At 32.3% G+C, this 11349-nt stretch overlaps 1 protein-coding gene across 1 annotated transcript in view; it reads right to left on the bottom strand.

The window, feature by feature from the left end:
- LOC107287650 (neurobeachin) overlaps positions 1-11070 on the bottom strand; it is a 90208-nt gene extending 79138 nt beyond the window's left edge. Inside the window, exons 1-3 of the mRNA XM_015816174.1 lie at positions 10989-11070; positions 9973-10075; positions 3942-4057 (exon numbers count right to left, since the gene is read on the bottom strand). Coding sequence (XP_015671660.1) covers positions 3942-4057; positions 9973-10075; positions 10989-11070 — 301 coding nt within the window. The remainder of the gene's footprint in view (positions 1-3941; positions 4058-9972; positions 10076-10988) is intronic.
- Positions 11071-11349: the final 279 nt, after the last annotated feature.

Genomic DNA, 11349 nt, shown 5'->3' with positions numbered 1-11349 from the left:
ATAAAATAATATAAAAATTATGGATGTTTGTTTAAACTACTACTTTATCAAAACAGCAATCAAAACATAATTTTCTTTATAACATTATCAAATGTATTATATTTCATCTGATGGAACTAAACAACTACAGCATATCTAACTATAAGTTCAAGCAAACTACCAACAACATAATATATGTTGGTATTCAAATCTTTCTCCCTTGTCCCAAAAGTAACAGATTCAATTCCAAAAATCTATTATTTGTGAATTCTACTATAAAAAGCCTACACAAGTAATATACTGGGATTATATAGGTATGTAAGCTTAACTGATAATGAATTTGTATGTGTACAACCTATGTGCAGAATAAGCATATAAATCATGGTGGCATCTACCTATGATTCTATTTTCATTTAATATGCATCAAATGTATTATATACTTGATCATATACAAACAGTTGAAATGTAAATTCTAGGCATGTGCCTTCACTCAGGATGAATTAATTATATCCTGACAGGTTCATTAACTGTACTCTCCCCCACTTATACTTTTTGCACTTAATGCAGTGGTGGGATTCAGCCAGTTCGCACCAGTTTGGCAGAACCGGTAGCTAATTTTTTGTTGCCCAGGCCAAGGATGGACTTCCGGAAGCGGCATCCACACAGAGAACCAATTGTTCACATATTTGAATCCCACCACTGACTCAGTGAAATACCATATATGAAATGCCTAAATATTTTTTAAATGTTATTTTAAAATGTTATACCTACCCAATTAACAAAACAATCTTACATTTAAAAAAGAACTTTTAAAAAATTAGAAAAGATAATAAAAAATAATAAAAAATACAAAGACAGGCAAAATCTATCTTATATTGTATAATAGTCACAGATTTACTAATAAATACATATAAATATATTTATAAATAAATATAAATCAGTATAAAATATTATTGTGAAACATCCCAAAATCTCTGTCATAGTGCATATATTTCTGCATCCTTTGATTAGTGGATAATACTGTCTTTTCCAAAACAGATAGATCACACATTTTACCCAGTTTGTTAAAAAGATATCACTATACAGAAACTTTTACTAACTTAAGAACATCTCATAATTTTAATTAATGTTCAAACCAAATGATTGTATAGCTATTTTAGAAGGCTTGACCCAATGCATGCTGATTTAACTTCCAATGGTGACTGCCACTGGAAGGAACAGTGGGATCTGCAGAGGTTACTTCTCACATTCCTCTGTGCGCCTGCTTGAATATTTATACCTCTGCGTATAAAAGGGACCTACTTATCCCCAGGAGAAATGTTACATTTCCACTTATAGTTAGCAGCACAATGGTAGAAAGGGGGCCAAAAAGGCTGAGGCCTATTTTATTTATTACATTGTCCCTGATAACTTAAGCACAAAGATTTCTCTGCTACATAACGAACTACAGAAATACACACTTTTACAATACTGACATATAATTTACTTATACTGAAGAAGCAAAATTTCTTTCAGTTAAATTTACAAAGATTAAGATTAAAGCCTGAATATTAAATATTGCAAGTCTATGGCATTAAATAACTTGAACAATAAAACTTAAGGCACAGGAAAAAAAATGAAATTTCAGAAATATACTCAATGTTTCTTCATTAAAGTAACTTTAATTAAACCATCCAATTTAATGTTTTTATATGGCACTTTAGTTTTGAAGGAAAGTGATACAGAGACAGCTGACAAAGAAATTATAACTGCAATTCCTTGGTGAAAATGTTAATGACAGCAAAATATTGTTTAATTAGATGATTGCAGCATCTGGATTAACACTCTTTAAAAGCGATGTTCCTGTGCTTGTCTGCTTCTTCACACTTTACAGACATTTTGTCATCTCTAGGTCATTAGGAAAGAATTTTTAATGGTTTTTCTAGAAGCAAGCAGTTCAAGTTACATCTAATTAGATGACAATAATAAGCCCAACACATGCAGTACCTAAATATATACATAATTAACCAGTGAGGGCTTGTACATTGCAGAGTAAAAATGTGGAAAATGCTAAAAAGGAAGGGAGGCGGGAACAAGGGGGGAGAAATAACTCTGAATTCATTACTTGAACATGTCAGTTTTAGACTAAAATGTAAAGATTCTTTCCATACTAAATAAGGGTGGAATATTCCTCATTCTTTTTTATACAAATAAGTCTTTTATTTATTAAAGCGTTCTCATGTTATATGCTCTACCTTAGCAATAATTTTCATCTTTTCTAAGGATTATCTCTAACAAAGTGTTTAGATTGCTTTTTCTATCTTCAGTATTTTCATTTATAATGTACTAGGTATATTGATTTTAAACTTAACATTAAATGCATTTTGGTATGTAATGCAGTAAGTCTGCTTATTACAAATAGATTCAAATATTCCAGTGACCAGTACTGTAATAGATAATCTACTTCAAATATTATGCTCTTCTACATTATTTCAAAGTTCAGAAAAATAATTAAGTAGTGAATACTTATTGTTTGAAAAACAGATTTTCTATGTGGTGAAAAAAATAAATTATTATCTTTCCTTCTGCACTACATAAATCAAAGGGTCTCTGGTAACTAAATGTAGTATAATATAATCCAGTCAGGAAGTCTTAAGTCTACAAAATAAAGACAAAAACCAGGCAGAGAGAGTATAAAACTTAGCATGATTGATAAGTAACAGAGTGCTGTGTTTACCTTTGGAAAAAAACACAGAGTTGTAAACATGATGAAATATGTTCAGTGACAAGAAGGGTAGGAAAGAAGCAAAAACTTTAGAAACAAAATGAAATGACAATGGAATTGTTTGTCAAAATGAGATTCAGCAATGTAAAAGGACTCTAAGTTTCAGATCTAGTTAGGCAAATGAAGAAAATTTTGCATTAGCAAACCATCTCAGATTAATAATTATAATTTTATTATTTAATAGAACATTGAAACTCTTTGATTTATGCCTTCTTAAAAACACAGATAAAAGTAACATCTGGGGAATGTTTGCAGAAACAGGGCAGAAAGATATATTTTAAAATAGTTCCAGAGATTTTGAATATGACATTTCAGCAAAAAATTCTACTTATTCTAAAAATGAAAAAGAGATTAGAAACAGGACCACTATAGAAGAACTCATTACATTATTAAACAAGAAATATAATATACTCTTCAATATAAAGATTTATGAAATTTGGGTACATATTATTTTGGAAATCCTGTTGCTTTGTTGCAGGGGTGTGTGACACATGGCTTCGGGTAGAGACCATGGAGGGAAACATAGGTCAAGAAGGCTGGGGTCACAGGGGTATGTGAGAAGTGTCCTATAGGTGAGGGTCATATGTGGATGGGTGGCATGGGTTGGCGCCTGGGTGTGAACAAGAGGTGCCATGCAGGTCAGAGTTGGCATTTAGGAGGTGGTATGAATCAGGAAGGATGTGGAGGGGTTCCTCCCTCCCTCCCTCTCTTTCTTTCCCCTTGTCTTCTCATCATGGCTGATTTACAGTTTTTAATTTTAGGCTAATTTTAGACACATAGTCCATAGTACTTAAAATATGCTGTGATTTAATGATAACACCATTGAAGTACCATCTGAATTAAGCAGAATACTATTTTACTATCTTGCTGTTACTGCTAAGAATTGCAACACAGCAAAATATGTTTTTCCATAATTACTTCTAGTCTTACATTACCAATGGTTTGCTGACTCTAACAAAGCTTCAGACCATGCTGTCAGTATAGTAAATGGTAGAAAGAAAGAAAAAAAAAAACAACCACCACAAAAAACAAATATGAAGAGTGATATTTTTTCCAATATGATATTACGTACTTTTTCCGAACTAATCATAAAGTTGCATTTACATCACAGAGGAATATTGTACTCCATCCATTCATAGTACTAAACACTTTGACAAATTGAATCGTATTTTGAAGAATAAAGAAACATAAGACTCACCGGCTATAGTATTGAGAAACATCAGGTATTCAAAATTGGAAATCTCCCTTCGCTGCCACCGCTGAGTCATATTGGAAGATTTATAAAGTTGACGAGGAGTAGCCAGAGAAATTCGTCTAGGAATTATAATTAAAAGTGGTCGATTTGCTTCTCTACTGACAATTATTCATATTTTCAATCTTAAAATAATCTATCCTTTATTGAAAAGTAACATTGTTATTGAAAGAAACGCTATTATGAACAAATTATCAAAATCAATCAAAATTAAGAACACAGTTTTGCAAAATTAAGAACATCTATAAATATAAAATCGTATTTATAAAATTAAATAATAGATCATCTATCTAATACAGAGTAATACATTTAAAGCCTTTCAATTCATGGACAATTTAACTGGACAGAGTTGTACAGAATTGTGTTCTGAGAATGTAATCAAGAAAAGTCAAAAGTGATTTGATAATAAGTCCTACTATATCTTTCCCTGTCATCTTCATTGCTATCCAAGGGTATGAAGGTTGAATCCTGACTTTGGCTATCATGTTAATTTTCACAGAAATGGTCTAGTCATGTAAATAGTGGCCAGTTTAGGTCTTCCACTTCCTGAAGCAAAATACTTAAATACTTCTTTACCCACTTCACAATATAGATGTTCATGATTTTGACAGAATAAATCATGAAAAATCAGAAATAAAAATCAGTATAAATGACATTGTACATGATTATGCATATGAAATGAGCAAAACTGGATAGGCAGGAATAGGATGTCATTTGTTTTGCCAATTACAACCTTGGTTGCCTCCTATTTGGACTTGTAATGAATTGTACATAGATCTGTCCTTGAATACCACTGGGAAATTACAGCTGGTCCATAATGTAGCAACTTGAGTAGTTATGGATATATCGTGGTTTACCCATGTAACACATTTATTTCAAGAGCTACTCTCTCAGCTCTTGGGTGCCATTCAAGGTGTCAGCTGTCATTTTTAAAGGTCTTTAAAGCTCTTTGGATAGCTATACTTTAGATTCTACAGAACTACTTGCTTCCAATAGTTTTTGCTCACCTAATTAGCTCAGTGTAGATTTTGTGGTTTTTCTCTCTCTTAATCTGTTTATGGAAGTAGATCTTCCTGACTGCTATCCTCTTTTTCTGGATAATCCACCTACCTAGAAATTCAACTTGGCACAACTTTTCTGAGATTTGAAAAATTTATAAAAACTTTATCATTTCTTTTTGATCAAATGATAAGTAGAGAGAAATTCCTTCCACGTAAGCATATTGATTACATAAATGTTTATGGTTCCTTGGCACACAATATTTCATTGTTAAATTGTTAATGTTAAGTTTACTTATTTATTTATATTGCATTTTTATTATTTTAATCCTGTGTAGGTATAGTTGGATTGTAAACCACACAGAGTTGGTCAAGAGCTTGTTTGATGTATCAACCAAGTTAAATAAATAATGAATAAATAAACACATGTATTATTCTCCAGAGACAAGTTAATATAAGCTAATCTATAACACATTCCCTGTTCCTAATTTTTATTATTTTAGCTTTTGTGTCTCCAATTTCTTCTTCAGCTTTTCAATAACTTATAATTTATGTACTCATCCATCCATCTGTTTTTTTATTTCTTTCCTTCTTAGTTCCTCTGCCTTCTAACCTTTTTACTTGGGCTTAATCAAAGCATTATTCTTCATCCAAAGGCAATGTGGATAATAACTGTGACTATGGTAAGTAAATTGTTAAGCATTGTTAGAATAGCTCCAAATAAGGACAATGAAAGTTGAATAAGGAATGTAACATGAGAGTTTTCTCTCTTGAGTTCTACAGAAAGGTTAGTAGAATATTGTAAAGATTTATAAGATATCTATCAGATATTACATCTTGAAAAAGATGTCTGACATTGAGAATATTAAGAGACTCTCTATTAATCTTACATCATATTCTTTTTAGTTACCTGGACAATTAAAACAAAATAAAGAGTTAAAAAGTCTCTTAATTAGTTAGGAGATGGATTTTTCATTCATCAGCATACACAGCTGAGGCATGAATAATTTGCTATGAAAGACTAAGATGGGCAAATAAGGGAAATGTTAAACAATAACAATTGTTTTGTGATTTTCCATAAGTGCCTAATCCCTTTTAGATACACTATGCCACAAGTAACAATTCACAACAGGTATATTTTATCCATTTAAAATATTTTTATGGCTTCCTATCATAGAGAACAACTTTGGGTGGCTCAAATAATACTACATAACATAAATACTGTAATACCCCCCCCAAAAAAAATTAAAAACCAAGTGCCTAAGCATCCTCTTAAGGTGTCCCAACAGTAATCCACAGTCTTACATTACTCTACCCCAGAGCCTGGCTAAACATCTGGGGTTTTATGGCCTTCCAGAAGGCTAAAAAGCTAGAATATCAGGGGGAGGGTGTTCCACAAGGAAGAGGCAGCCATAGAAAAGGCATGATTCTTAGATCCCATTGGATGGCAGCATTTCAGAGAAGAGACTTGGGTTGTGTTTGGATCTGGTGGGATACGCAAATAATCTCAGGAAGAGGTGGTCCTGTAAATAGTCTAGTCCAGGGGTGTCAAACTGCCATCCCGAGGGCCGGACGCGTCATCGGGAAACCATGCCCACCCCATTGCTGGCAATGGCGAAAAAGCTCCGATACGTTGCACATCACGTCGTGAGTTTAACATGTCTGGTCTAGTCCATGCTATGTAGAGCTCTAAAGGCACCTTGTTATAGCAAGATATGACAAGAAAATTGTATTTTTATTTATACCTCCTCAATGCCCATTCTTGACTTTCATTTATTGGATGCTATTCCCATGATACACATTTTACCTATATGATGTTAAATGTCTATATATGGATTTATCGCAAAGCAATATTTCTCAACCAATACATTGATTTACTTATTTAGAACCCATTTGTCAATTAATTCTATATCTAGTTCCTTCTAGAATTATAGAAAATGTAAGCATTTTACACTAATACACCAATTATTAATACATTAGTGAACTACTTGTAACAATTTATATTCTATAACTGGGTAAGTTTATATTTTATATTTAATTTTCTTTTTATTTTGTTACAATACCACTGAAAGTATATTTAGATAGTATGCACTTTAAACCTTCAAGAATTTATGGAAGTATCTTCATAATAATATATATACACAGCCTGTACATCAAAAGAAGAGAAAAAACATTAATCTTGCTGGTGATGAGATAAAATATTACACAACATGAAATGCACTGGAGATGGGAAGTATATTTGCCTGCAACTATTAAGACAACAGAATGTAATCTGGGAAGTTTTCATAGGAAAGGTACTGATAAAGAATTACATGAACACCTCAGTCATGCAAAATAGTAATTCAGAAATAGCCTTACGCACAATGCATTGTAGAAATGCAATTGAATTAGTTACTATAGTATAGATAATTGAAATCATATTTTCATGAGAGACAAGCTGAAAACCAAGAGTTCTAGAGCAGAAGTGTCAATTATGCCAACAATTGCTCAATTTTTATGCTATCAAACTCGGGGGGGGGGGGAATTCTTTGAAATGTGGGATTTAACTATTGTGGATTCAAGAAGGAATTGCACCCTCATGTAATAGAGCTTCAGTATCTGTTAGAGGTTTGCCCAATTTGAGCCTAATAGCTAAAGACAGATTTATAGCTGAATCTTAGCCCAGAATGTCTCTAAGTTAACTCTGCACAAACAGGATTTCAGGTGGTATATCTGCCTGAGTTGATGTAATGTGATACTATCCACTAGGCCAGATGTGCAATCAGTCACAATGATGGATTCAAGAACATTCTCAAACATCCTCAAGGACAGCTTAAGAACTACTCAGTGGACATCATCGCTTTCTTTTCAGGATTGAGCGTCAATTGATTGGCCCTCATTCAAATTATTACCCTTCTCAAACTTTAAATGAAGTTTAAGATAAAAAGGAGAAATAATTCTAGAGGTCATCTGAACACTGAGGGCAGTTCAGACCACATCTATAAGTTCCACAGTTAACATATAGTTGTTAAAGAGCATGGGGGATAAATAAAAACATTGACAAACTCCATGAAACAATTGCAATGGAAAACAATTGCTAATGTTTTCTTTGAATAGGAAAAAAAACAATCTCTTTGACAGTTAGCCTCATCATCAGAATATTTTTAAACTCGATGCTTGAAGATCTTAAAAGTTGTGTGAGAGAACAGAGCTTTTGAGGAAGGAGAAAAAGGAAAGAGAAGGATGTCAGAAAACTGAATGGCAAAAGAAACTGTTGCTGGACTTCAAAAGAGGCCTAGTTGTGACATTGCTCACTTCCCTGGCAGGGAACTGAGATGTTCCATGGAAGAATAATGCCAGATGGAAAGAAAGGGAGCTGTCCAAAAAAAGAGGGCTGCCTATATTTCCTCAGCTAAGGCTGGTATTCCAGACTTACCTTTTTTTGGGGGGTGGGGGGAAGTAAAAGGACATAAACTCCTACCTCTAAAGCTGGCTTATCTTTTTAATTGGATATTTTGATTTAATAATTTGACAGACTAAAGCTTCAAAGGAGATTGTATTTGTTTTGAATACATTTGTGTTGCCCTGTCTCTGAGAGCTTAAAAGAGACAAGTGTGAATAAATCGAATAAATAAATAAAACTCCCTACTCTTTTGATGTGTCCAGCATTTGTAACTGCTTGTTTGCCTTCTGCCTCTTTGTATAAACTATTATAATGTTTTTAAAACTTTATCAACTTTTGTACATCAAGCTATCATTACCAGTGGAATCCAAATTACTTTATATTAATTTTTTTTAAAAAAATTACATTTTATTTAAAAAACATATCAAAAATATTTAATTATAGTGAAAGCTATAGTGTAGTAAGCAAGGTTGTTTTGTTCACAACATAGTATTGTATTAATTGTATTAATCTACTTTTTATAGGTAACTTGCTGTTCTTTAAAGGAGTAACTAAATAGATTCATAGAAATATTATTATGTCAGAATCAAATAAATGATGCATGATTCAGGTAATATTAGAAGGACATTACATACCACTATGTGTTTTTCTAAATCTGCCCAATTCTGATCAAGATTATTTTTTGAATATAGTAACTTAAAGGTATATAAGGAATAATATCTTTATTAATTAAAGAGTGAAAAGAGAATATATGTAGTTGTGGGTTTAACTGTGGTGTCCTTGATGCTGTCTGAATTTAGTTGCTTGTTTGCAGGCCTTTCATTACACAACTAGATAACATCATGATAAGAAAAGCATTAAGGAAAATATGAGGAAAACACTAATGAGACAAAATCATATCTCATGAAAGCGTGGCCTTCAAAGAATCTTCTAGTAGATTCTATCACTAAAGCATTTTTTCTAACAAAAAGTTATATTTTTCCAAGGGAAAATATTTATTTATATAATTCACTCTGTATCCCTAAATTCATGATTCATATAACTGGTGTAGACACAAGGAACCCCACAATATTGTTGATCTTTTCTTAGGAATATTCTAAATGAACTAAAAAAAGAGAGACCAAATATGAATAAGGCCCTATTCCAGGAGAAAAATAATGTCTAGTAAGAGATTCTCTCCTGCCTCTCCACCAATTTCTCGACAGTCTTTCTGAGGCCAAGAAATTTCATTTTCAGAAACTCTAAAATCAGTGATATTGGAAGTGGGCTGAAGGAGCATTATGAGAGATGTTAAGATCCTAAAAATCATAACCCTTTCTCCCCAGCATTCCTCACTTCCTCAATTTAAATAGTTAGATTAGATTACTTTGAGTCTTTTGGGGTGTGCTTGTTTATGAATAACTATAAACAAATAAATATTCCTACTTAACCACCATAGTGAAATAGTTGTGAAAAGGAAGTTACCTGAGGGTGAATTCAAATCCACTTTAAACTAGTATAAAGATAATTTATATAACCGACTTAATTGCACTTTTATGTATTGCTATCATATTGCACCGTTCATGTATTTCCCAACAGAAAATCAAATACTTAATACCTTGCTTGTGGTAAGCCATAGCTGGTTCCCACTCCAACACGTGGTAAGCTGTATACAACTTTTTTCACTGTTGCTTGATCAGGAAAATTAAACATTACAGAAGCTGCAGTACAAAGAAAATTGAAGGGTTAGATAATTGCTGATATACAAAAAGAAGAAGGTTGTATGTGTAACACACAAAATATGTTGTCAAAAGCAAACAAAAAAGCTAAGAATATAATTTGAGATATAATCCTACTACATTTTTATTCAAATTAAGATGCAAGGGATTCTCATATTTTGTGCACAGAGACATATATAGTTATCTTAAAGGTTCTGTGGGAATTTGATGCATACAAAAGTCACACTATGCATGTTACCTATTAACAATGGAACTCTATGCAATGAAAAAAAAATCCCAAGTCCTTCATTGCATCAATGAAACAGTTTTAGGGTCATAGTACAGCAGGCTAAATGAATTTGCTTCATATAACGGTAATGCCATTAATTTCAGTCATGCTTGAAGACTGAAATTTTCTTTCCAAGATCTAATTTTTGGAGTGGAAAATGTTTACTCCTCTCAACCTCTGCTAATATATTTATATCCTTCCCTTTTCAACATTTAAGCCTTATCTGTAGATGAAGAAAAACAAAGAAAATTCATGAAAGGTTGAAGGAAGGTTTCCTTAAATTAGAAAAAAAAATTGATCTTTCCCCAATTCCTTCTTATTGTGTTTTGTCTGAAAGATATAATTTTCAAGCTACGTGGAATAAAGCTACTACATGGATAATAAAGCATTGCATAATTGAAATATGATCCATCCCACGGTATTTCACTTGATAGTCACTTTACTGCACCTTTGCTAGGCCTTCAATAACTTCTCCTACTCAGAACAGAAGTCAGTATTAATTATTCTTAAAGACTCTCTAGAAATTATTTCCATATAGGAAATATGAATATACTAAAATAGTAATATCTAGGTACTATTTTGATTTTTTAAAAAACTTGCTTTATATTAAAGATACAATAAACATACTTCTGTTTGCCATGAATACTTCCAAGGCTGTATTCTGAAGAAGGTAACGTCTTGAGAAAACCGCTCGAATTTCACTGAACATCCATTTTCCATGAAGGCCTTCTGTATAAGCAAGGATCTTTACAATAAAAAGGACACATATTGATTTTTGTGATCTTGTTATACAAACATTTTATTTTTCTATAGAAATGGCACTGTGTGACAACCAAGTTTCCCTGAAACATATGATATATATTTCCTTCTGATTCTGATTCTTTCTAATCCTTCCTTCAGTCTCTCAACTGTGCTTTTCTGCAATTTGTATTATTAAAACTATTACATGGATATAAGCAAAACAATTAACCCGGGGATAGAAGAAGTA

This window comes from Protobothrops mucrosquamatus, unplaced genomic scaffold (genome assembly GCF_001527695.2).
Source record: "Protobothrops mucrosquamatus isolate PMUCROS unplaced genomic scaffold, P.Mucros_1.0 scaffold411, whole genome shotgun sequence".
Lineage (NCBI taxonomy): Eukaryota > Metazoa > Chordata > Lepidosauria > Squamata > Viperidae > Protobothrops > Protobothrops mucrosquamatus.
Note: the sequence above shows the minus strand (reverse complement) of the source record. Positions and strands in the feature narration are given on the sequence as shown.